Source organism: Oncorhynchus keta, chromosome 29, assembly GCF_023373465.1.
Source record: "Oncorhynchus keta strain PuntledgeMale-10-30-2019 chromosome 29, Oket_V2, whole genome shotgun sequence".
In the NCBI taxonomy this organism is placed as follows: domain Eukaryota; kingdom Metazoa; phylum Chordata; class Actinopteri; order Salmoniformes; family Salmonidae; genus Oncorhynchus; species Oncorhynchus keta.
In genome coordinates this window covers 46486494-46513026 of record NC_068449.1, presented here as the reverse complement: position 1 = coordinate 46513026, position 26533 = coordinate 46486494, and the positions used below count along the sequence as shown (strand labels likewise).

Sequence of the window (26533 nt, the reverse complement as noted above, 5' to 3'; positions counted from 1 at the left end):
CCTGAGTGGCCAAGTTAGTTTTGAATTAAATCTGGGGGTGAATACTTAGCTAATCAAGGTATTAGTTTTTATTTTTCATTCATCTTTCAAAAATGTTGGAATCTTTCTTCCACTTTGACATTGTAGATCATTGACTAAAAATGACAATTCAATCAATTTTAATCATACTTTATTACAACATTTGAAGAAATCCAAGGATGGTGAATAAGTCTTAATGAAAAGTCCCATTATATGTTATTCAACATAAACAAGTTTTAAATACACCATTACAACAAAAAATCTGCATGAACTTGATACTGCATTCATTTTCTCAAGTGTTTTGGGAAAAAAATTAAATAGTTGAATGGAAATAATTAAATAGGCATTTATGAACATTATATATCCTCCACAGTAGAAACACAATTATATAACAGACCTTTTAGGCTTATATATCACCTTATATATCACACAATGTCTGGATGCAATATTCCACCCAGGAATATTCAACACTGAAATCTGTTACTCTTGTTATTCCAAATTCATCTGTGGATCTTTTCTGATGGCAACAATGAAAATTAATCTTTGTCTATAATGCAGGGTTTGATCTAAACGTCAGAAGCAATCGAGTGGAATGTTTACTTTCTATGTTAGAGTTGAATGGTGTTTTTGCTGGTGTGTCCTGAGGTAGCTCCTCTCTGAGAACCTTTTCCCACAGTGTGTACAGGCGAATGGCCTTTCTCCAGTGTGGACCTTCAGATGCATCTTCAGCTGGTCCTGGCGGGAGAACCTCTTCTCACACTGGGGGCAGCTGTAGGGTTTCTCCCCAGTGTGGACCCTCTGGTGCCTCTTCAGGTGGTGCTGGTGGGAGAACCTCTTCTCACACTGGGTACAGCTGAACGATTTCTCCCCTGTGTGGACCCTCTGGTGACTCTCCACCTTCTGGAGGCAGCTAAAGCCTTTGTGACAGAACTTGCAGAGGAACCGTTTCTCTTTTGTATTGCCTGATGTTGCTCCCCCTCCCTGAGCCTGGGCTCTAGCCCTGTCATTTGAGTTCAATACCTGATCAAAAAGAATGCGGCCGTGTGAATCAGAAGGCCCCATTGACGTGGACTCTGGATCGCGATCCCTGAACGCGTGTAAAGGGGAGTGGGTTGCGACATTTGGATTTCTCTCTAAGCTTTCCCTGTAGTCTAAGTAGTCACTGGTGTTGCCCTGCGAGTGTCCTATGTGAGTTTCGTTTGCATTCCATGTCAGAGGAGTGTCGTCCTCCACTTTCACAATCATGTCATCTAAGACTATAACCTCCCCTTTCTTATTTAGGCACCGTTCAGAGTATACACTACTACTGTACCGGTTCCAGTCCCCTCTCATTGGATTAGTCTGTTTATCTAAGTCCACAGATATATCACTAGGTATCATCTCGGTCTCTGTAGCATATGAACAGGACGGATCATTGCTAGTCTGTAACGCGTCACCTGTGTCCTGATGTGATAGAACTGTCCTCGGGCTCAGGTTACCGTAAAGTAAATACTCTGAGCGGGGAGCAGGAGGACTGCCCAGTCGCCCCAGCCCCGTTAAAGTCTCGGTGTCTGTCTCTGACTTGAGTACGGCGGTCAGCGTTCCACTGACCTCCGTGCTGATGCGTCGGGTCCTGGGTTGCACTGGGGCAGTGGTTGGGTCATCCATGGCTACAGGGGGCACTCCAGTCTGGATGTCTCTGCTGTGCCGTGGGTCCACCTCTCCTTCAGACCTCTCAAGCTTGACCTCAGGGCCATCAGCCTCTGCATCTGCAGACTGCAAAGGAGAGAGGGTTACTACCAGTACATGAGTAGAATTTGATAAATATGTTGTAAGTCTCACAAGCTCCCCATTGGCAGATAAATTAGGATGTACATGTAAGCAAGTGAATAGCTGAGGGAAGCCTTTGAAATAAATGGGCCACATCTGATTTACAAAGTAACTGTAATTTGTTATGCAACACTATTACACTAACCTCTATCATGATAATGTGCTGGGTTGAGGGTCCACTCCCCTCACCAATAGTGATTGGTTGGTCATCTCTCCATGTATTGTGTCCTGCTGGCTTCACAGAGATCCTGTGGCCTCCAGTGAGATTTCCTTCACCTGAGAGAGTGATTGAGGATAAAGAGGAGGTTATGTTTGCTACTGTCAATCCTCAACGCTATATTGTACACTATTGACAATTTGGACACTGTCAACAATTGACAAGGATGTAACTTAACACTTCTTGATATACTATTTATTGATCTCTGTATTATGTTCTATGCATCACTTTGTTTTCATTGAGTAAATAATAGGAAATGCAGTTAATCAAGAATATGGTTAGAATATGATACTGTCTTTGTGAAAGATATTTAAGTAATCAGGAGAATTATTGCATACTAGCCAAAAAACTGACCATGGCCCAATTAACACATCTGAACACATGTGCAGAGGAGAACGTGGTGACAGGCGCTGAGCTATATATTTTTCAGCTAAATGTACCTCTTGCCATTCCTCTGTATCGGTCCAGGATATTGACACTACTCGTAGTCGAACTACCTGGGACGACGCGTCCTCGCGTCATTGTCCTCTCTGCGCGCTCCCGTGCCTCCTTCAGTTCCAGTAGCTGAAGTTTCCTCCGCAATGTCCTGTTTTCTTTCTGGCTTTGAGTTATTTCTAAACGAAACACTGCATAGTCGTCGTCTACGAGTTTACAAATGTCTGCCACGGCTGCATTCGCCAGCACCTCCATGATGGAGGCTATTTGAGTGTGAAAAACCATACAGTTAGCCATTATTAGCTAACGTTAACAGCTAGCTAGCGTTACTTATATAAAACCTATAATTTATGTCCTGTTTCCAACGCGAATTAAACACTACCTGGGGTAAGTATGTGATGATGTGCCGTTAAATGAGTCATATGTTGAGTTCTAGGGTGTTAATAAACGTCTAAATACAACAATAAAATGCTAACTTTGAAATGATTGTTCACTTCCGTTTACTTTTTTTTGTTTGGTTTTCCGGGAGACTACGTCTTCAGTAGGTTTAATTCCGGTTGGCATCCAATATTAACGTTACATTACCGCCATCAGCTGGACTGGAGTATAATTGGGAAAAGGAAAAACCCTGCCAACTTACCCAACATTCATTAAAAACTCACCCCCAATTCCGCTATGTTGATCCTATCTGATCATACACCATGCCAACAGCCTGGGAGGACAGAACACTACCATTCAACACACCATGTAACACTTCCGTAGTAATTTCTCGTAATCCCAAGCACTTCTCTGCAGCTGCCACCACAACACCTATTTTCTGTGATTTACATTCCATTCCGGCGGTACAGTCCTTACTGAAGCATGTTTCGTTTGTAGGCCTATCACTCTACTGACAAAAGTCTACTACTCAACTGGAGCCTCTTAGGATCCTTGACCCATCTTCACTGACTCCGCATACGACATCTGACTAGATGCTTTGTTGCGTATTGCTGCCCTTCACAGGTCGGTGTGAATCGCACATTTTGTTCACAGAAAAGGGGAGTAGGAAAAAATAAATTGCACCTCCATCTAACCCTTCATATACACCACTATCCCCAACAAACCCACCACTCCTTCCCACTACTTTGGCCCGAACGAATATGGAAGCCTTTCTCTCAAAATTCCCTGTAGTTCTTCTGCGCCTAAAATCTGTGACACCCAAAAAACGTCCCTGCTGCTGCTACTAAAAAATCTATATTCTGGGATTTCCATTCCATCCGTGCGGTACAATTTAATGACCATAGCAATAAACACCAAGAAGCCAACCTTGCCTCTGACCCTGGCAACCTCACGCTGGGACATTTCTGATCCCCAACAACATGGCCACCTCCACAATATCACACCAAAACGACACACTACTGTACAAACGCTTACCTTATCCTAACATTACCTTATCAAGACCATTTCGAGGACATAGCAATAAACACCAAGAAGCCAACCTTACTAAAGCCTAAACTATTCAAGTCACTCTGCACTGGCCTACTACTGGCCTACTACCTCTTAGGATCTCTCACCCATAGCGCTCCATCTTCTACTTTCCTCAATGCCTCAGCATATGACACTTTCCGCTCTGCTCTCACCCTGGCAACCTCACGCTGTCTCACTCACACAGGACATTTCTGATCCCCAACAACATGGCCACCCCCACAATTGACAAACAGCTTTTCACACCAAAACGACACACTCTTTTGTCCCACTGTAGGGGGTTTGGAACAAACGCTCTTACTGGATAACTTACATATCCTAACATTACCTTATCAGGTAATAACTCTGTATCAAAACTCAAAAGTACCGACAGGGTCACTTCAGTCTTGCGTTCTCCACCGGGTCTGCGTCACACCAAACGGTGCCCCCTTTTACACTGAAGAGAGGATCTTATTGGTTGGGATCATAGCTCAAAGGGTGTGGTCGTTCCATTTTATTTCAATAACTTTTTGATTTGATGCCAACTTTCTACACATATTTGCACATTGTAGAAGTGGTCAAGAAAGTGACTTTTTGGGTCTGATTGCCAAAACATTTAGGAGATAGAGGTGCTTAAAGTTGATCCATTTTGCACCATTAGACATCCTGCGCACTGACGTCAGTTCAATGTCTACTTTTGATTTACATTTGGTTGATTTGTCAATTAACCTGAAGTAAATGTAAAATCAACAAAAAATGTAACTGGATTTAGGTTAAAAGTTATTCATTTGTATGACTTTTTAAAATAAATGATAAAATAGTTTGACAACCCTGTTTGTAAGCTCTTAAATTCTATCAAACTCAACTGTTTATCTTTCCCAGTGATGAAGACATGGATGTCTCATGGTATGGTGGGGTATGCAAATTTGATAAACTTTAAGCACCTCTATCTCCTAAATGTTTTGGAATTCAGGTCCAAAAATGCACTTTCTGACCATTTCTACCATGGGCAGATATGTATAAAGGGGTGTGGTCAAAAGTGATTAAAATCAGATGGAACAACCCGAGAATGACTATTCCATCTACATTACCTCAGTGTGGTAAATATTAAACTCTCCATGTTCTAGCCTAGGTTTACTGTTTCTCTAAAACATTTACTCAAGCCTGTTTCAAATGACAAGTTAACAAAGGGTAATGAGGGGTATGTGGTTAATTACCCTCTTACCCCAAGACACATGATAACTATAATATGTCAGATAAAGAATGGTTCCCAGATATCCCCTGTGTAAAACTCAAACCACACTGCTTTCTCCCCATTGTGGACACTCCTACATACTTTGCACTTGAAAGGCCTCTCCTTGGTGTGAACGGTCTGGTGCTTGGCCACATTGTTTCCTGCTCTGTTCATCATGGATACTGTGGTGTTTGTATCATAGGAACAGGAGGGTCTGTCTCTATCAGCCCCAGGCCCTGTATCATCCCTGCACTGAGACTGTGAAGAGAAGGGTCTGGGCTGCAGACTGGATCCCTGACTGGAGCCTCTGTCTCTCTGATGACCACCAGGACTGAGGTTGTTCAGTCCACCTGTCCACTGGTTGTGTTCTGTGTGGTGATGGAGTCTCTGTCCCTCATGGTTCGTTCCTGGTTCTGATTTGGGAAGGACGAGCGACGGCTCCTGATCCGGGGCCAGGGTTTGTGACCAGCAATCTCAAAGGTTCTACTCTCTCCTCTCACCAGCAACAGCAATATCAGCAGGTCCTCATTAACAGAATCTATGGCAATCTTTGGTTGTTTATACTTTAATAGCTAAACACATTTGTTCATATATATTGTTCATTTATTATATCTGTGTCCATATTGTCCATGAGTTTCTAGTAGATAGACCATATGGTTCAAGAGAAAATAGTCAATTTAATGAAAAAGTTATCTAATCAACATTGGCATTATTTTCAATTAACTCTATTGACTGGGTTCACAACTGACACCAGTTTGACAACAAATGCACATTGACATTATAAAATAAATAAGCATGTAAAAAAATATATTTCCTGCTGTAACCCTCATATTAAACACCAATGGTATTCACTAAGGCCCGATTCTGACCCGAGGTGAACCTGTGTAAATGGAATGTTATTCCCTTGTCATGCACTCTCTATGCGTATCTTGATCTTGAATTTAAGCAAGAGAGTAGCATGCTATTCACCTGCTATTCGTTTAGGGTGTAGAACTAAAAAATGAAGGTGTGACCGGGGTGTGTTTACAGATAAGGTGTATTCTGACTTTGACTGAATTCCCCTCATAATTCCACCACCTTTACATGCGAGGACACCATGAATAAGGTCGCCGCAAACCTGCCAGTTCCACGTGTAAAAAGCATCTACCTTTTACAATAGAATTAACAGCATTCTCCATGCACTGTAATTTCTAAATGGACAAGAGCTATTGATAACAGCTCGGTAAATGAGTAATCCGTTTGGAGAAGGGGATTGTAAATACACATTGCAATTGTTTTAAATTCATTTTCCTAATGATCCCTGGAGATGAATGGAAAACCAGTCATATGGAAGCAAACTGAAATTCATATCAACATGACATTTATTGCTGCCCCTTTTCCACGGTGAAAAAGGCTACAAATAGCTGTGCTGTTATTCAGAATTTGAATTGTGTGCCCTCGTAATTTGATGCATATGCGCATTAGAATGTTTGAATTATAGCCTATACCCGGGTATTTCTCAGTTTGATTTTACAATTTGTATCATTTTCAAAATGTGCCACTATCGGGAGTAAATCAGAAATACCCACATACATTTATAACGGTCACTTGTGTTAGTTTTCTTCCATTTGTAGCCTACATTTTGCATCATTCTATTCCCTTTATTTCCTGTCACAACCTTGTAAATTGTTCCTGGGGGTCGCTAGGATTAGTGGATCATATTAGGCTAACGCTGTGCAATAATTTGGGACATGTAGACTGTCTTAATCATTATGCAACTCAGACCACACTTAGCAGGTTAAACCTGGAGCCTGGCGCACCGTTCACGAAGACTGGAGCGTTGTAATACAGTTCCATGATTAGTGAGAATTAGGGTTGTTTTTTAGGACTATTGTTCAACCCCTATTGCCCCCCCTTCCAATATTTCATGTTGAACTTGAATATGACCATTTTCAGGATGAATCAAAACACTATTTATTATTCATCAATATATTTAGTGTATAAAATAATATATATAAAATAATCGTATTTTTTACATCTACCAGCTGTTGTTGAAATGGAGATGAATATGCATATATTTAGATATTTATTTGATCCTGATTTTCTGAATCCATTCTTACAATGTATTCTAGTCTGTCGACAAAATTAGAATTAAAGGTACACCGTATTTAAAGGGATGGCTTAAGATAAATGTTCTGAAAGCTTAATGTGAAAATGTGTTTGCCAGCAAATGGGAGGGTTTTCAGCAGTTTATTTTTTTTTAAAGCAAAGCAAAGTTACGCACCTGCACAAGGTAAGTCTGAATACCAACTACTAAGACGTGCATGGGAAAGGCATGCGTAAGAAAGGCGTAATTTCAGTCAGAATCGAGCCTTATGTTGGTTTTTATTTAGGATAATGTTTTACAGCTTTGTCATTCTATTTTAAAATAATCTTATCTAATTATTTCATATATTAGGGCACACAGGGGGCCAGAAATGATTACAGACACCTGTGATAATCTGAAGTACCCAAAAAGGCCACTAGATGTCTTATGATAGATTACATAAAATCCTAGAAAGACACCAAAATTCTGGTAGTTTACAGGTAAACCTCAAAGGTTTCCAGTAACATACCTGCCCTAGTCAGCAGAGTCAATTTAGTCTTTTAATTCAAACAAAATGGTCATACACTGACTTTACAGTACAGTACTTTATTGCACAAAACAATACATGTGAAGTTAAATAACTTTTCTCACTGCTCAGAGCAGTCAAAAGACTAATGACTGTCTAGATCCCATTTTGTATTTTTGTATTTTTTATTAACTAAGCAAGTCAGTTAAGAACAAATTCTTATTTTCAATGACAGCCAATGAACAGTGGGTTAACTGCCTTGTTCAGGGGCAGAATGACAGATTTTTACCTTGGCAGCTTTTACAGCTCTGCTGTAAAGCCTTTCGGTTACTGGCCCAACGCTCTAACCACTAGGCTACCTGCCGCCCCCCGGTGGCAAGGGCAGAAACCTATAGGTTAGAAGGAAGCCAAGGAGACGAAGGCCCTTTTAATTCTAAATGATAAACAAGCAAATCAAAATCAACACTTCAAAAGGACAACATTAATTCTCATTTGACAGATTTGATCACCTAATTATAACTACATAGAACAGGTACCACCAGATTTCATGTTATCTCGAGAGTTGGTGACTGTCACTGTGCTGCTGGCATCAATTTAATATATTTTTCTGTCAACGTTTACTGACACCGGTCATTATATCGGCGTAGGTAGCCAGAGTGAATTTATGTACGAACTGATACTGTTACACTTCAATGACAGCGTTTTTTTTTTTACAACGCCAGCAAAACAAACAACATGTCTGTATCATGTGAGCGCACCCAGATGCTCAATTGAGGGAATTAGTAATCCCCCAAAAACTCTTACCTCAGGACACTTCACATGATAACTGGAATATTTCAGCTAAAGAATGGGTCCCAGATATTCTCTGTGTACATCTCAAGCCACACTGCTACGGTTTTCCCCCCATTGTGGACACTCCTATGTCTGATGAGGTTACTAAGGAAGGAAAAGCTCTTGTAACATAGTTTACACATGAAGGGCCTCTCCTTGGTGTGAACGGTCTGGAGCTGCTTCACATAGTTCACCTTAGCGAAACGCTTCCCACACGTGGGGCAGGCGTACGGCTTGTCGGCGTCCGTCCTAATGCTCAGCCTCCCACGTTGTGACCCAGTGACACCAAAGGTGGTAGAAGCTGGAGCCACCGACCTCAGGTGTTTAGTCTTTGAGCTCCTTACTTGACCTCTAGTCATTGTTTGGGTGTTGTTGGGATTGTGTGCTGTGTTATAGGCTAGGTACCTCTTGTGGTGAACACCCATCCTGACCCTGTCTGTATTGGTGGGGTAACCTTGAGGTAGCGGAGGAAGCTGAGAAACTACCACCAGGGGGGTCTCCCACCACTCTCTGAGAAGGCTGAAGCCCAGGGTGACCTGCTCTGTTCATCATGGATACTGTGGTGTTTGTATCATAGAAATAGGAGGGTCTATCAGCCCCAGGCCCTGCTTCATCCCTGCACTGAGACTGTGAAGAGAAGGGTCTGGGCTGCAGATTGGATCCCTGACTGGAGCCTCTGTCTCTCTGATGACCACCAGGACTGAGGTTAATTCAGTCCACCTGTCCTCTGGTTGTGTTCTGTGTGGTGGTGGAGTCTCTGCCCCGTGTGGTTTGATCCTTGTTCCGACTCGGGAAATAAGAGTAACAGCTCCTGATCCAGGGTTCTGATCTGGGGCCAGCTGCTTCAGATGTCCAGTCTCTCCCACCAGCAACACCAGATGTCAGCAGGTCCTCATGGACTGCAGACTGTAAACACAAATTGTACAGAAGAACATAAAGGTTTATATAATAAACTCTGCTGTACACACAGAAACATGATATTATAAAATGTTAATCACAGTCAAGCCCATCTCTAACACTGTGATTCAAGTACCCAACACTATGGAGCCATTGGAGTTTCTTATAAAAAATAATAACACACGTGTTGATTCAAGAATGAAGTATAATGTTTTGGTTTGACTGAGAGAAGGGAAACTCAGTCCCTGCAATGCTACTAAAATAACCAAGTCAGTCAGCACAGAGTCAATTTTGTATTTGTCATACAAAATGGTCATACACTCACATAACGTGAAGTACAGCACTTTTATTGCACAAAACGATAAATGTGACAAGTAGAATAACTTTTCTCACTATGGTAACACTTTACCTTTTCTGTAAATCCGGTACGCTCACTTTCATGAAATTAATTTTCGAATCATTTGGAAAAGGTTAAACCTTACATTACACACCCAACCTACATGTACAAATGACCTCAAACAACCTGTACTCCCGCACATTGACTCGGTACCGGTATCCCCTGTATATAGCTTTGTTAATTTTATGTAATTGTGTTTGTTTTTATTTTATTTTTTATTTTATAACTCTATTTCTTGAACTGCATTGTTGGTTATGTAAGCATTTCACGGTAAGGTGACAGGGGGGATGTGACAAATAAAAATTGATGTGATATTTACTACTTCATGTCAAGAAAACATGAATTAAGGCACTCATTATTTCACTATAAAACACCAGTATCAAACTAAAAGTTTGTCACTTTATCAGTGAAGCATTTTACAGACACAATCACACCAACCATCACCGTATCTACTCTGCCTCATCATACTCATTCTTTCCTCAGTTCTTCTCATCCAGTTCCCTACTACATCCAAAATGACAGAATGAACTAACTAGTACTACATCACATGTCACTATACTCTATACATGGGCCGTGTGCATTTTCTGCTGGTGTATCCTGAGGTAGCTCCTCTCTGAGAACCTCTTCCTGCAGTGAGTACAGGCAAACAGTCTCTCTCCAGTGTGGACCTTCAGATGCATCTTCAGCTGGTGCTGGTGGGAGAACCTCGTCTCACACTGAGGGCAGCTGTAGGATTTCTCCCCTGTGTGGACCCTCTGGTGCCTCTCCTGGTTAAAGGAGTGGGAGAAATTGACCTAGCACACTTGGTAGCCGAACGTGTGTATCTTCTGGTGAATCTCCACCTGTTTGGGGAAACTAAAGGCTTTCCCATAGAACGAACACGGGTAGCATATGTACTATTGTCATTAGTCATCGGGCTTGTGTAGCCATTTAGTGTTAAGGCACTGGCATTGTCTGAGGTCTGGTTTAACATTAGGAGAGTGTGAGGAGGATTAAGGCCAGGGAGAGTCTGTGTTGTCTCAGGGTCCATGTTCCAGTTGATAGATCCTATAGAAGGCAGGCTGAAGGCAGCACCTGTTGGGAGCAGGATGGAGCATCGCCAGCAGAGTCTGTGTCTGTTCTCTCTCGCCGCATAGCATATGGACACACCTCAAATCTACACCTGCACCTGTCTGGGAATCCAAGATGTTCGTCCAGTCTCCTCTGTTAGCCTCTAGCCAACCACCTGTAGGAAGAGGTTAGAAAATGGACTTTAAAATCACGGCAGAGAATTCTTCATGTGGAGGGTTTTTTTTGTTTTCAATTACCTGGTAAAATTCTAACATTATAATGTGTGTTTTTGTATGTAAAGATCAGCTGTATTGATAAAAAATGTTGAATGAAGAAAATGATGGAAAAAAAACAATAGCCAGGTACATCACTATTCCCATTGAAGATCTATTACTGCATGTAGGCTATATGTATTTCACCCTTACCTTGCTCTCCCATCTTTAGTCCACTCAGCAGGTCAATGCTCTCTGGTCCATCATCTATTGTCTCTTCTTTGACCAGCAGCATATCAGGCTTCCCATCCTCCATGTCTACTGACTGTTAGAGATACTGAGTGAGAGGATGTTGGATCAAGAAATCTGATATCATTTTTTAAAAATTGGTCATATACACATGGTTAGCAGATGTTATTGCGATTGTAGCGAATGCTTGTGCTTCTAGTTCCGACAGTGCAGTAATATCTAACAAGTAATCTAACAATTCCTCAACAACTACCTATTACACACAAATCTAAAGGGATGGAATAAGAATATGTACACCTAAATATATGGAGCACCCTGCTATGGATCATCTTCTGATTGGGCAATGAGGGATTGTGATGAGTATTATGCAAACATGTTAGTAGATTTGATTAGTTGACACACTTTAATACTTTGATGATTCAAAGGCATGGTCCCACACCTCTCCTCCTCTGAGATACTTTGTAGATACGGGCCCTGATCTAATACCATACAGACAGTAGTTCACAGTGGGCTCACCTCAGTGAGATTGTGGGTGGTTCTGTGCTGCTCAACTGGTTCCTTTGTGGATTCAGGAGGAGGTGTAGTCTGGTTGTCCTCCATGACCATGGTCCCCCAGGGTTCCCCAGACCCTCCTCACACCCCTCCTCTATTAGCAGCACCTCTGGACCCTCCCCCTCCTGGAAGAGAGAGGTTATACAGACATCCACTCCCTCAGGTACGTACACACAGATAATAAACACACTTTCAACATGGAGTATTTACCCATCCCCACTACATGAGTCCTATACTGTAGTTACAGAATTACTTCCTTGTTGTTAAACCCATCATGGTGGACATAAATATGTTGTTGTGGGTAACAATAAGTCCACTATAATAAGTAAAAATGAATCAGCAGACAAACCTGACTAAAAACTATTTTGACGTGTACAGTAGGTGTTTGTTAGTGTAGGTATATTTAGTAAGTGTATAATGGTTATAAAGTGCTGTCAGTGTATGCAGAATAGAGTGTGATGTTTACTGAAGGGAGTCTCAATGAAAGTCTTAGAATGAAAAGTCTCATTTTGTGTTTATGAACCCTTTTCCACGGCCTACAATGCCTTCAGAAAGTATTCATACCACTTGACTTTTTCCACGTTGTTGTGTTACAGCCTGAATGCAAAATGTATCAAATTTAGATGTTTAAGTCACTGGCCTACATACAAATACCCCACAATGTCAAAGTGGAATTATGGTTTTAGAAATTCTTAGAAATGTCTAAAAAACTAAAAGCTGAAATATCTCGAGTCAATAAGTATTCAACCACGTTGTTATGACAAGCCTAAATAAGTTCAGGAGTAAGAATTTGCTGAACAAGTCTCATAAGTTGCATGTGTAATAATATCAACATGAAATCAACATGATTTGAATGACTACCTCATCTCAGTAGCCTACAGGTTTTCCAATGCCTCGCAAAGAAGGGCACCTATTGGTCGATGGGTAAAAAAAAATACATTTAATATCCCTTTGAACATGGTGAATTTATTAAATGACACTTTGGATGGTGTATAAATACACCCAGTCACTACAAAGATACAGGCGTCCTTGTGATAGGAGAATACTGAGGATGGATGAACAACATTGTTGTTACTCCACAGTACTAACCTATTTGACAGAGTGAAAAGAATTGTGCACTTCACATTTCACTTTTCAAGACCTCTGCAATCCACCCTGGCATGCTGTCAATTAACTTCTGGGCCACATTCTGACTGATGGCAGACCATTCTTGCATAATTAATGCTTGGACTCTGTCAGAATTTGTGGGTTTTTGTTTGTCCACCCGCCTCTTGAGGAATGACCACAAGTTCTCAATGGGATTAAGGTCTGGGGAGTTTCCTGGCCATGGACCCAAAATATCGATGTTTTGTTCCCTGAGTCACTTAGGTATCACTTTTGCGTTATGGCAAGGTGCTCCATCATGCTGGAAAAGGCATTGTTCGTCACCAGTGAACCCACTCCCTTGGCTGAGAGGCAACCCCACACATGAATGGTCTCAGGATGCTTTACTGTTGGCATGACAAAGGACTGATGGTAGCGCTCACCTTGTCTTCTCCGGACTAGCTTTTTTCCGTATTCCCCAAACAATCGGAAAGGGGATTCATCAAAGAAAATGATTTTACCCCAGTACTCAGCAGTGGCTTCTTTGCTGCCCTTCTTGATACCAGGCCATCCTCCAAAAGTCTTCGCCTCACTGTGCGTGCAGATGCTGCCATTCCTGAGCAAGCTCTGTACTGGTGGTGCCCCGATCCCGCAGCTGAATCAACTTTAGGAGACGGTTCTGGCGCTTGCTGGACTTTCTTGGGCGCCCTGAAGCCTTCTTCACAACAATTGAACCTCTCTCCTTGAAGTTCTTGATGATCCGATAAATGGTTGATTTAGGTGCAATCTTACTGGCAGCAATATCCTTGCCTGCGAAGCCCTTTTCTTGTGCAAAGCAATGATGACGGCACGTGTTTCCTTGCAGATAACCATGGTTGACAGAGGAACAATGATTCCAAGCACCACCCTCCTTTTGAAGCTTCCAGTCTGTTATTCAAACTCAATCAGCATGACAGAGTGATCTCCAGCCTTGTCCTCGTCAACACTCACACCTGTGTTAACGAGAGAATCACTGACATGATGTCAGCTGGTCCTTTTGTGGCAGGGCTGAAATGCAGTGGAAATGTTTTTGGGGGATTCAGTTAATTTGCATGGCAAAGAGGGACGTTGCAATTAATTGCAATTCATCTGATCACTCGTGATAACATTCTGGAGTATATTCAAATTGCCATCATACAAACTGAGGCAGCAGACTTTGTGAAAATTAATATTTGTGTCATTCTCAAAGCTCTTGGCCACGACTATATATGACATGAGTTTTATGATATGGAAATGTGAAGTGCACAATTGGACTCATGAGTGTTTGGCTTGCTTGTATGACATCAAAGTGGTATTTATTATAATCCTTAACATCTCATCTTTCAAAATAGATTCAGTCCTCTTAATTTATAGCATTTCCTTCACTCAGACAACAAAAACGTTGCCAAATTAGCGGGAGCGATGGGGGCAACTTGTTGCGTGTTGTGCTCAAGTTCAGAACAGCTGTCAGTCAAAACCCAAACCGAGCCTGAGCACTGACGTCATTTATAGCATATTACTGTACAGCCACTGCATTAGAATTTAGGTGCTTATCATTGGCCAAATCTGCCACTTTCAACCCGTATACAGATACGAGTCTAAAGGGCTACACAAACAAGTGTTATATACACCATGTGAAAACCACACATACACGTATCAACAATAAATACACATACATTTTCTCATTAGGAGTCTTGGGGGCCTCCCGAGTGGCGCAGCGGTGTAAGTCTCTGCATCGCACTGTTAGCTGCGTTACTACAGATCCTGGTTCGATACCGGGCTGTGTCGCAGCCGGCCATGACTGGGAGACCCATGAGGCGATGCACAATTGTCCCAGCGTCGTCCGGGTTAGGGGAGAGTATGGCCGGACGGGAAGTCCTGGCGACTCCTGTGACGGCCCGGGCGCAGTGCAAGCCAGGTGTTCGGTGTTTCCTCCGACACATTGGTGCGGCTTGGCGGGGTTGTGTTTCGACCTTCGCCTCTTCCGAGTCCGTACGGGAGTTGCAGCGATGAGACAAGACTTAAACTAACAATTGGATATGACGAAATTGGTGAAAAAAAGGGGGTATTTTTTTAATTTTTTTAATAACAAATAGAAAGTGTCTTGGGAAACAATTGAAGTAGTTAAATGGAAGTAATAAAACATATAGCCTAAACAGTACAAACACATTATGTAACAGACTTTTTAGGCTTATAATATGCCTTATATATCACACAATGTCTGGATGCAATATTCAACACTGAAATCTGTTACTCTTGTTATTCCAAATGCATCTGTGGATCTGTTCTGTTGACAACAATGAAAATTCACCTTTGTCTTTAATGCAGGATTTGATCTAAATATCAGAAGCAACAGTATCAAGTAGAAATGGTTACGTTCTTGGTCTGTTATAGAGTGGAATGGTTATTCTGCTGGTGCACCCTGAGGTAGCTACGCAAACGGCCTTTCTTCCATGTGGATCTTCAGGTGCATCTTCAGCTGGTCCTGGCGGGAGAACCTCTTCTCACACTGGGGGCACCTGAAGGGTTTCTCCCCCGTGTGGACCCTCTGGTGCCTCTTCAGGTCACCGGCCTGGGCGAAGCGCATGTGACACTGGGTACATTTGAAGGGTTTCTCTCCTGTGTGGACCCTCTGGTGCCTCTTCAGGGTGCCAGCTTGGGCGAAGCGCATGTGACACTGGGTACAGATGAATGGTTTCTCCTCTGTGTGGACCCTCTGGTGGATGTCCACCTTCTGGGTGCAGCTGAAGCCTTTGTTACAGAACTTGTACAGGAACCGTTTCTCTTTACTATTGCCTGACGTGGCTCCCACTCCCTGAGCCTGGGCTCTAGCCCTGTCGTTTGAGTTCAATACCTGATCGAAAAGGACACGGCTGTGCGAATCGGAAGGCCGCATCGACGTGGACACTGGGTCGCGACCGCTGAATGCGTGTAAAGGGGAGTGGATAACGACATTTGGATTTGTCTCCAAGCTTTCCCTGTTTTCTAAGAAATCTCTGCCCTGTGAGTGTCCGTCTCCTAGGTGACTATCTGCATTCCATGTGGGAGGGAGATCGCCCTCCACTTTCACAGTCACTTTATCTACGACCAGACCCTCTGCGCACCCTTCAGAGTATACACTACTACTGTACTGGTTCCAATCCCCTCTAGAGAGAACAGTCTGTGTCTCTAAACCCAAGGGAATGTTGCCAGTGTCCAGCTCTGTAGTGTAAGAACAAGACGGATCATTGCCAGTCTCTAACACGTCACCTGAGTCCTGATGAGAATGAACCGTCCTCGGGCTTGGGTTACCGTAAAGTAAATACTCTGAACTGGGAGCAGGAGAACAGCCCAGTGGCCCCAGTCTCTCTGGGTCTGATCTGTGGTCAGATCCTGTGTGAAAAAGCCTTTGTGTTACAATTAAAGTCTCTGTGTCGGTCTCTGACTTGAGGACGGCGTTCAGCGTTCCACTGACCTCCGTGATGCTGCGTAGCGTCCTGGGCTGCGATGGGGTGGTGGAAGAGTCGTCTGTAGCCACAGGGGGAACCACTCCAGCCGCTGCTCCAGTCTGGATGTCTCTGTTGTGTTGTTTGTTTTCCTCTCCTTCGGACCTCTCCTGCTTAACCCCAGGACCTGCAGCCTCTGCATCTGCATACTGACACAAGAAGGCTGCATTTAGACAGCAGCCCAATTCAGATATTTTTTCTCAATAATTGGTCTTTTGACCAATCAGATCAGCTCTGAAAAAGATCTGATGTGAAAAGATGTCTTTTGACCAATCACATCACAACAACGACGACAACAATGTCGTAGGGACGTCTCACAAGCTACCCTATGGGGCATTCCATTTAATTTCAATCACTTTTTGACCGCACTCCTTTTGATTTGAATGAAACTTTCCATGGTAGAAGTGGTCAGAAAGTAACATTTTGGACCTGAGTGCCAAAACATTCAGGAGATAGAGGTGCCCAAAGTTGACCCATTTTGCATACCCCACCATACCACTGCAGACGATAAACGGGTGAGTTTGATATGATTTCAAAAGCTTACAAACAGGGGTCTATTTTTTGATTTCTCGAAAAATAAAAAGGTACCTTTTTTTTCTTTAACACCATTGATCTAAATTAGTCCACTTTTCTTGCAAATGTTGTAGCTTATACTATTTTACATCATCTGAGGTGTTTGTGTTGTGCCAGTCAACAGTTGAGGCACGCTCTTGAAAACAGGGTGATGGGTTTCATGTTTTGACTGATAAAGGTACTAAAAAGGGAATACAATTTTAACTTTCAATTGGTACCAAAAGAGGTTTGGCAGTCCATACATCAGAGAATGTTGACTTGAATGGGAATATCAGCTGTTTTATATTATACTGTGAATATATCCATAGGAAACCTATTGAAATCATAGAACTATAGATAACAGAATATACATTCTTACTTAAGTTGACATTCAACGGTGAATTGACCGGCGGCCATCTTTGTGGTCGTAATTGGACGTTTAAATGCCCACACCAGTAGAAATCAACTTTTTCAAACTGAAAGATGATGGCCATAGCTTACCCATGATGTTGCACAATGATTTAAGTCAATAAGTCATTGTTTTAATCAAAGTATGATATATTTGGGTTTGAAGTGACAAATCCGAACTGTCCACTTTGTGCAAATCCATGTGAATGCGGTGTGTTTTCCTATGATACGACATACAAATGCTTTTCAAACTACTTTTCATTTCAGGGCTGGGTTTTATTTGAATGTTACCACCCACCAACATGGCATTGTCCATTCATCAGAAACAGCTGGAAAGTTATTCCCATTTGCGACTGAGATGAGCCAAACAGCCTTGTGTCTGTATTAAATATACATATAACTGAATAGTTTATAAATGGTATAATTGAGTGATATGATCGCATTATGCAAACCTGTCGCCCCAAAATCAATGGTTTTGACCATTCAAGTTTTGCTTCACTTCACACAACACTGCTTTGATTGGTGTAACGTTAGCTAGAAACCACAAGTGTCTATCCAGATAATGAAAAGGCACCGGTGAAAGTAAAATTCAAGGAACTTATAGTTACATGCAGGGCCTAAAATGAACACACCCCCCCACCTGCCAAATGCAGATAGAATTTGGCATTGGTGTGTAAAATGTCTATTTCACCAGCCAGGTTGACGGGTGGTCAGGGCTCCACAGTGCGAGCTTTTCACTCGCTTTTCTGAATATAAATAGTCAAGTATGATCACATTTATAGTCAAATAAATGCTGCAGTAGCTATTTTAAAAGTACTTCCTCCGTTTTGTTTCATAGCTGGTAAATTAATCGCACAAAATCAAAGAACTATGAATCCTATATAGCCTATTCCACCTCGCTCTGTGAAGAGCTGAGTGAAATATACATTTCTGGAAAATCTGCGAGCAGGCATAATAATTTCTGGGGAAAATAACTGGCCACATTTGATTTACAAAGTAACTAATTGTTAATGCAACACTATTACACTAACCTCTATAACGATAACGTGCTGGGTTGAGGTTCCACTCCCCTCATCAACAGTGATTGGTTGGTCATCTCTCCATGTATTGTGTCCCACTGGCTTCACAAAGCTCCTGTTGCCTCCAGTGAGATGTCCTTCACCTGAGAGAGTGATTGAGGGAAAAGAGGTGGTTAGGTTAGGTACTGTCAATGATCACTCGCTATATTGTACACTGTGGACACTGTCTAGAATTGGCAAGAATGTAAGGTAACACTTCTCATAACTTCCTGACATACTATGTATAAGTCAATTTATAGTTCAATTGATTATGTTCCATGCATCATATAGAAAATTCAGAATATTATGTTGTGCCTTTGTGCAAGATATCTTAGTAATCAGGTGAATTCTTGCATACTATCCAACTACTGACCGAGACCCAATTCTGGTTAACTATAATGTGGTTGATGCATCTAAAGCCACATGCACCGAGGCGAACGGGGCCACAGCTCCCGCAGCCTCGGCCTTCTGCAAAATGTACCTCTTGCCATTCCTCTGTATCGGTCGAGGATCTTGACACTACTGGGACGACTGGCGAGGACGCGCTCTGCGCGCTCCCGCGCCACCTTCAGTTCCAGTAGCTGTAGTTTCCTCCGCAATCCCCTGTTTTCTTTCTGGCTTTGAGACATTTCCAAACGGATGACTGCATAGTCGTCGTCTACGAGTTTACAGATCTCTGCCACGGCTGCATTTGCTAACACCTCCATGATGGAGGCTATTTGAGTGTGAAAAACCATACAGTTAGCCATTGTTAGCTAGCGTTACCTAGATAACATCTATTAACCAAGCCCTGTCTCCAACGGGAATTAAACACTACCTGAAGTAAGTATGTGATGCCGTGCAGTTAAAGTAGTAATATGCTGAGTTCCATGGTGTTAATAAACGTCTAAATAACAAATTAAAACGCTAAAGTGGAAATTGTTCTTGGTCACTGTTCACTTCCGTTTACACTGAAGAGAAAGGATCTTATTGGCGTGCGTCATAGCTCAAAGGGTGTGGTTGAATGAAAAGGGGTATGCGCGCTGTTCTTTTGAAGTACGGTACTGTTTTACTACGTTAACAACAAGTCCAGGGCTCTCTTTTCGGCTGGCGCAAACAGTGTTTTGACCGGAACTGGCACCTAAGCTTGACAACGCTTCGCTCTAAAATATTGGCTGCTTCGTGGGCATAGTCGTGAACCTATTAAACTTATTAAATACATACCGTTAGTGAAATATCACATCACTATGGAATTAACATGGTCCACACGCACCAACAGTCGTGAAGAAGACACGACAACGCCTCTTCCCCCCTCGGGGGCCTGAAAAGATTTGGTTCTACCGCTGCACCATTGAGAGTCCCCATTACATATGTCACTAGTATGAAATGTACCATTAATGCCCTTCATTTGGTTACATTCATTTCTGTTAATGCATGTATTAATTACAGTCAGTGGCGATTTTAGCATGTGCATCTTGGTGGGGCAAAAACATTATGTGGGCTGCATGCCAGCAAAGTCACAATACATGAATTGCACAATAACGGTGCCCACAAACTGTTATGGCCTACATAAAGCTGCCCCAACATCAGTCCTGAACACCTTACCACTGCTACACCTGGCTATCAGCGGAGCCTTGTCTGGCAGCGAAACAGTTCATTCAGCCTCATTTACTGCCTTTTAGAAAAACATAGCTGACTTGCTTTAACAAATGTGGTTTCTACTGACAATTGAGATGTACAAACTATGGCACAAGGGGACGACAAGCGGTATGAGGCAATCCGTAATTTAGATTAAGACATTAATGAGGGAGCTAAGACGGACCTAGTCAATATAACTATTTGTTCAGCGCTTTTGAAATGTACAGCAACAGAATTCAGAACCTGGGTGGGCCGGTCTTACAGTGTTCTCCCTGTACACCTAGTCAGAACCGTAGGATAAATAAAGGGCAGGCAATGAAAGCTATTACAATATTTGATTATTACATTTCTCAAAAACAGGTTATAGGCTACATGTGCACCACCAAGTCAGAACAGTAGGCACAATTAAGAGGTGAAAATAGACCAAATTATTAGGGTGAGGCACATAGGCTACTAACAGCTTACTACACAACATACACTTAATTACTTTCTTAGCTACAGTATACATATCTCCCTGACATATTACATAATTTATGCAGCAGCATACAATACATTTTTGGACTCACCTTGTGCTGTGCTCACTTGTCATCTTGTTTCCGGCGCCGACAGAGATGGCCGCCTCGCTTCGCGTTCCTAGGAAACTATGCAGTTTTGTTTTTTTACGTGTTATTTCTTACATTAGTACCCCAGGTCATCTCAGGTTTCATTACATACAGTCGAGAAGAACTACTGAATATAAGATCAGCGTCAACTCACCATCAGTATGACCAAGAATATGTTTTTCGCGACGCGGATCCTGTGTTCTGCCTTACAAACAGGACAACGGAATGGATCCCATGCAGCGACCCCAAAAAAAACGACTCTGGAAAAGAGGGAAACGAGGCGGTCTTCTGGTCAGACTCCGGAGACGGGCACACCGTGCACCACTCCCTAGCATTCTTCTTGCCAATGTCCAGTCTCTTGACAACAAGGTTGATGAAATCCGAGCAAGGGTAGCATTCCAGAGGGACATCAGAGACTGTAACGTTCTTTGCTTCACGGAAACATGGCTCACTGGAGAGACGCCATCCGAGGCGGTGCAGCCAACGGGTTTCTCCACGCATTGCGCCGACAGAAACAAACATCTTTCTGGTAAGAAGAGGGGCGGGGGCGTATACCTTATGACTAACGAGACATTGTGTGATGAAAGAAACATACAGGAACTCAAATCCTTCTGTTCACCTGATTTAGAATTCCTCACAATCAAATGTAGACCGCATTACCTACCAAGAGAATTCTCTTCAATTATAATCACAGCCGTATATACCCCCAAGCAGACACATCGATGGCTCTGAACAAACTTTATTTAACTCTTTGCAAACTGGAAACCATTTATCCGGAGGCTGCATTCATTGTAGCTGGGGATTTTAACAAGGCTAATCTGAAAACAAGACTCCCTAAATTTTATCAGCATATCGATTGCGCAACCAGGGGTGGAAAAACCTTGGATCATTGTTACTTTAACTTCCGCGACGCATATAAGGCCCTGCCCCACCCCCCTTTCGGAAAAGCTGACCACGACTCCATTTTGTTGATCCCTGCCTACAGACAGAAACTAAAACAAGAGGCTCCCACGCTGAGGTCTGTCCAACGCTGGTCCGTCCAAGCTGACTCCACACTCCAAGACAGCTTCCATCACGTGGACTGGGATATGTTTCGTATTGCGTCAGATAACAATATTGACGAATATGCTGATTCGGTGTGCGAGTTCATTAGAACGTGCGTTGAAGATGTCGTTCCCATAGCAACGATTAAATCATTCCCTAACCAGAAACCGTGGATTGATGGCAGCATTCGCGTGAAACTGAAAGCGCGAACCACTGCTTTTAATCAGGGCAAGGTGTCTGGTAACATGACCGAATACAAACAGTGCAGCTATTCCCTCCGCAAGGCTGTCAAACAAGCTAAGCGTCAGTACAGAGACAAAGTAGAATCTCAATTCAACAGCTCAGACACAAGAGGCATGTGGCAGGGTCTACAGTCAATCACGGACTACAGGAAGAAATCCAGCCCAGTCACGGACCAGGATGTCTTGCTCCCAGGCAGACTAAATAACTTTTTTGCCCGCTTTGAGGACAATACAGTGCTACTGACACGGCCTGCAACGAAAACATGCGGTCTCTCCTTCACTGCAGCCGAGGTGAGTAAGACATTTAAACGTGTTAACGTGTTAAAGGCTGCAGGCCCAGACGGCATCCCCAGCCGCGCCCTCAGAGCATGCGCAGACCAGCTGGCCGGTGTGTTTACGGACATATTCAATCAAACCCTATACCAGTCTGCTGTTCCCACATGCTTCAAGAGGGCCACCATTGTTCCTGTTCCCAAGAAAGCTAAGGTAACTGAGCTAAACGACTACCGCCCCGTAGCACTCACTTCCGTCATCATGAAGTGCTTTGAGAGACTAGTCAAGGACCATATCACCTCCACCCTACCGGACACCCTAGACCCACTCCAATTTGCTTACCGCCCAAATAGGTCCACAGACGATGCAATCTCAACCACACTGCACACTGCCCTAACCCATCTGGACAGGACAAGAGGAATACCTATGTGAGAATGCTGTTCATCGACTACAGCTCGGCATTCAACACCATAGTACCCTCCAAGCTCGTCATCAAGCTCGAAACCCTGGGTCTCGACCCCGCCCTGTGCAACTGGGTACTGGACTTCCTGACAGGCCGCCCCCAGGTGGTGAGGGTAGGCAACAACATCTCCTCCCCGCTGATCCTCAACACGGGGGCCCCACAAGGGTGCGTTCTGAGCCCTCTCCTGTACTCCCTGTTCACCCACGACTGCGTGGCCACGCACGCCTCCAACTCAATCATCAAGTTTGCGGACGACACAACAGTGGTAGGCTTGATTACCAACAACGACGAGACGGCCTACAGGGAGGAGGTGAGGGCCCTCAGAGTGTGGTGTCAGGAAAATAACCTCACACTCAACGTCAACAAAACTAAGGAGATGATTGTGGACTTCAGGAAACAGCAGAGGGAACACCCCCCTATCCACATCGATGGAACAGTAGTGGAGAGGGTAGCAAGTTTTAAGTTCCTCGGCATACACATCACAGACAAACTGAATTGGTCCACTCACACAGACAGCATCTTGAAGAAGGCGCAGCAGCGCCTCTTCAACCTCAGGAGGCTGAAGAAATTTGGCTTGTCAACTAAAGCACTCACAAACTTCTACAGATGCACAATCGAGAGCATCCTGGCGGGCTGTATCACCGCCTGGTACGGCAACTGCTCCGCCCACAACCGTAAGGCTCTCCAGAGGGTAGTGAGGTCTGCACAACGCATCACCGGGGGCAAACTACCTGCCCTCCAGGACACCTACACCACCAGATGTTACAGGAAGGCCATAAAGATCATCAAGGACATCAACCACCCGAGCCACTGCCTGTTCACCCCGTTATCATCCAGAAGGCGAGGTCAGTACAGGTGCATCAAAGCTGGGACCGAGAGACTGAAAAACAGCTTCTATCTCAAGGCCATCAGACTGTTAAACAGCCACGACTAACATTGAGTGGCTGCTGCCAACACACTGACACTGACTCAACTCCAGCCACTTTAATAATGGGAATTGATGGGAAATGATGTAAATATATCACTAGCCACTTTAAACAATGCTACCTTATATAATGTTACTTACTCTACATTATTCATCTCATATGCATACGTATATACTGTACTCTATCATCGACTGCATCCTTATGTAATACATGTATCACTAGCCACTTTAACTATGCCACTTTGTTTACATACTCATCTCATATGTATATACTGTACTCGATACCATCTACTGTATCTTGCCTATGCTGCTCTGTACCATCACTCATTCATATATCCTTATGTACATATTCTTTATCCCCTTACACTGTGTATAAGACAGTAGTTTTGGAATTGTTAGTTAGATTACTTGTTGGTTATTACTGCATTGTCGGAAATAGAAGCACAAGCATTTCGCTACACTCGCATTAACATCTGCTAACCATGTGTATGTGACAAATACAATTTGATTTGAAGTCTGGCATTCTCTGTATTTGTGGTGCTTTCAATACAATTGGGAACTCAACAACAACATTTAAAGGTTGAATCATGCTGTCAGTGATCTTCAGGTCGTAGCTCTCTAGAAAGGCCCGAGTTACAGAATTTACAATTCCAAGTTGGATGATCGTTCAAAACGTATTTTCCAAGAACATCTACGAGAAATGTGGGGCTGTATGACGGGTCGCCACTGATTTAGTCATTTACGTTCTCGGAGTGGAAACATTGTTTGCAGAGTTCACAACCTGCTACACTTGTGGATGTCATAAGGTGAATGCACCAATTTGTAAGTCGCTCTGGATAAGAGCGTCTGCTAAATGACTTAAATGTAAATGTAAATGTGAGAAACAAGATTTGTTTATGACATTTGTCTTTTGTTTGGGGTGCTCCGAAGCTTTTAAACATCCATTGTAAATTATACTATACTATAATTAGAGTTACTCACAGTAATCCATCTCAAAAATCTTCACAACAATGCCTCCCCCCTTGGTGATCACCAATCCTCAGTGTGAGAGCAATGGAAGTTATAGGCCTACTGCTGCACTGGCCTATAGGCTGTTTCCTGCGCTCATCTCAATGGATCATGGTGTATCAATGTGTTCATATGGCAGAGGATGGTAAATCTCGCATTAGTTTACTTTTATTTAGATTTGTATCATTTACCACATGACATTGAGAAACTGATATGGCCTCTCAGGAAGGAGAAGTTAACTGAACTGCCAAAATGATGAGTAAATTAGGGATACAAAGTATATTGAAAGCAGGTGATTCCACACAGGTGTGGTTCCTGAGTTAATTAAGCAATTAACAGGGTCATGTATAAGAATGCTGGGCAGGCCATCTGGTCTGTGGTGACAGTTACCTGTAGTTTGCACTTAAAGGCATCTCCTTGGTGTGAACGGTCTGGTGCTCCCATAGTTCCCCTTAGCGAATCGCTTCCCACATGTGGAGCAGTCATACTCCTTGTCGCCGTCTGTCCTAAATCTGGGCCTCCCACGTTGTGTGACCCAATGACACCAGAAGAGGAGCCAACGCTCTCAGGTGGTTCATCTTTGAGCTCCCTCCTTGTTTGGGTGTTGTTGGGATTGTGTGCTGTGTTATAGGCTAGGTACCTCTTACGGTCAGGATGGACATTCACCTTGTCTGTATTGGTGGGGTAACCATGAGGTAACTGAGGAAGCCTAGATACAGATTCAGGCTTTCTATGAACCCAGTCACCAGGCATTAGACGAGACCCTGAAGGAGAAGACAGACTACCAACAGGGGGGGTCATCTATGGTAGAAAAATGATAAGATTGTTTAATACTGTTTATGCTTTGATGCAACCTGTGTCTGTGGGACTGAGTTGGGCCTCTGGGGCTTGAGCTGACAATTGATTGATGATGGCTAAAGACTGCATTCCATAGACAAGATGTGGTGTGTGTGACCCGAGATAGAGCCTGGAGGAATTGAACAAACCCCTCATTGTATCTGGGAAACTGAGCCGATTTGGGGGTAAAACAACACCTAGTGCAGATAACCATGAGGTGGCTTATGATGCCCCCCGATCTGCTTGGGAGGGGTGGAACCAGCTATGACTAAGCATTTTTAAATGTACCATGTAAGAACTATGCATTTTTCTGTAAGGTTAAGCTCTCGGTCCAACACTCATGAGTGTGGGGTTGACAGTTTCATTATTGCAATAATTAATCAATCTTAAATTAAGATTGACGAAATGAGTCTCTCTCACTTGATTAGAATATTCCATGACCGGTCTCACCACTCTCTGTGAATTCTGAAGCCCAGGGTGACCAGCTCTGTTCATTATCGATACTGGTATTTGGTATTGGTATTTGTGGTATTTATCATAGACCCTCCTGTTCCTATCTCTAAGCCCCAGGCCCGGCTCTGGGGCTGTTGACTGGAGCCTCTGTCTCTCTGATGACCACCAGGACTGAGGTTGTTCAGTCCCAGGGCCAGGGTTTGTGACTAGCCGCTTCAGAGTTCCAGTCTCTCCTGCCAGCAACACCTGGTCCTCATGGACTGCAGACTGTAAAGTTGTACAGACAAGCATACAGTGCCTGAGGAAAGTATTCTTGAGAAGATTGGGAGGAAGTCCCCAAGTGCAGGTGTGCCAAGCTTGTAGCGTCATACCCAAGAAGACTCGAGGCTGTAATCGCTGCCAAAGGTGCCTCTACTAGGTACTGAGTAAAGGGTCAGAATACTTATAAAATCAGCAAAAATCTCTAAACCTGTTTTTGCTTCGCCATTATGGGGTATTGTGTGTAGATTGAGGAGAAAAAAATATTTAAT

The 26533-nt window shown here is 43.2% G+C and overlaps 2 protein-coding genes across 8 annotated transcripts in view; both read right to left on the bottom strand.

Annotated features, from left to right (window-relative positions):
• Window positions 1–26533, bottom strand: part of LOC118363014 (zinc finger protein Gfi-1-like) — a 139741-nt gene that overhangs the window by 39208 nt on the left and 74000 nt on the right. The window contains exons 1-3 of one of the 6 annotated variants that reach the window (XM_052485330.1): window positions 24687–24741; window positions 20723–20797; window positions 19021–19254 (exon numbers count right to left, since the gene is read on the bottom strand). The exons of 1 other annotated variant lie outside the window; for it this stretch is intronic. In XM_052485330.1, coding sequence (XP_052341290.1) covers window positions 19021–19246 — 226 coding nt within the window. In that variant the 5' untranslated portion in view covers window positions 19247–19254; window positions 20723–20797; window positions 24687–24741. Of the gene's footprint in view, window positions 1–12432; window positions 16671–18512; window positions 18644–19020; window positions 19686–20722; window positions 20798–24686; window positions 24742–26533 lie in introns of those variants that run through there. 4 more of the 6 variants (XM_052485333.1, XM_052485329.1, XM_052485332.1 and 1 more) reach the window with 4 other exon arrangements.
• Window positions 133–4335, bottom strand: LOC118361896 (zinc finger protein 184-like). Of its 2 annotated transcripts, none has more exons than XM_052485347.1 (4): window positions 3958–4335; window positions 2542–3784; window positions 1973–2103; window positions 133–1773 (listed from the first exon to the last, which is right to left on the bottom strand). In XM_052485347.1, exons 2-4 carry the CDS (start codon window positions 2774–2776, stop codon window positions 622–624), a joined length of 1518 nt encoding a protein of 505 aa, XP_052341307.1. In that variant the 5' UTR covers window positions 2777–3784; window positions 3958–4335; the 3' UTR covers window positions 133–621. The 2 variants fall into 2 exon arrangements, with proteins under 2 accessions (XP_052341307.1, XP_052341306.1); XM_052485346.1 differs by having other exon boundaries at window positions 134–1773; window positions 2485–3784; window positions 3958–4329.

Excerpts from the sequence above, each read along its gene's own strand:
- LOC118361896 (XM_052485346.1), bottom strand. The coding sequence starts at position 2,776 with ATGGCTAACTGTATGGTTTTTCACACTCAAATAGCCTCCATCATGGAG. Across the intron at positions 2,104-2,484 it reads ATACAGAGGAATGGCAAGAG|GTGAAGGAAATCTCACTGGA; the intron begins GTACATTTAGCT and ends TCACTCTCTCAG. Across the intron at positions 1,774-1,972 it reads AGCACATTATCATGATAGAG|TCTGCAGATGCAGAGGCTGA; the intron begins GTTAGTGTAATA and ends TCTCCTTTGCAG.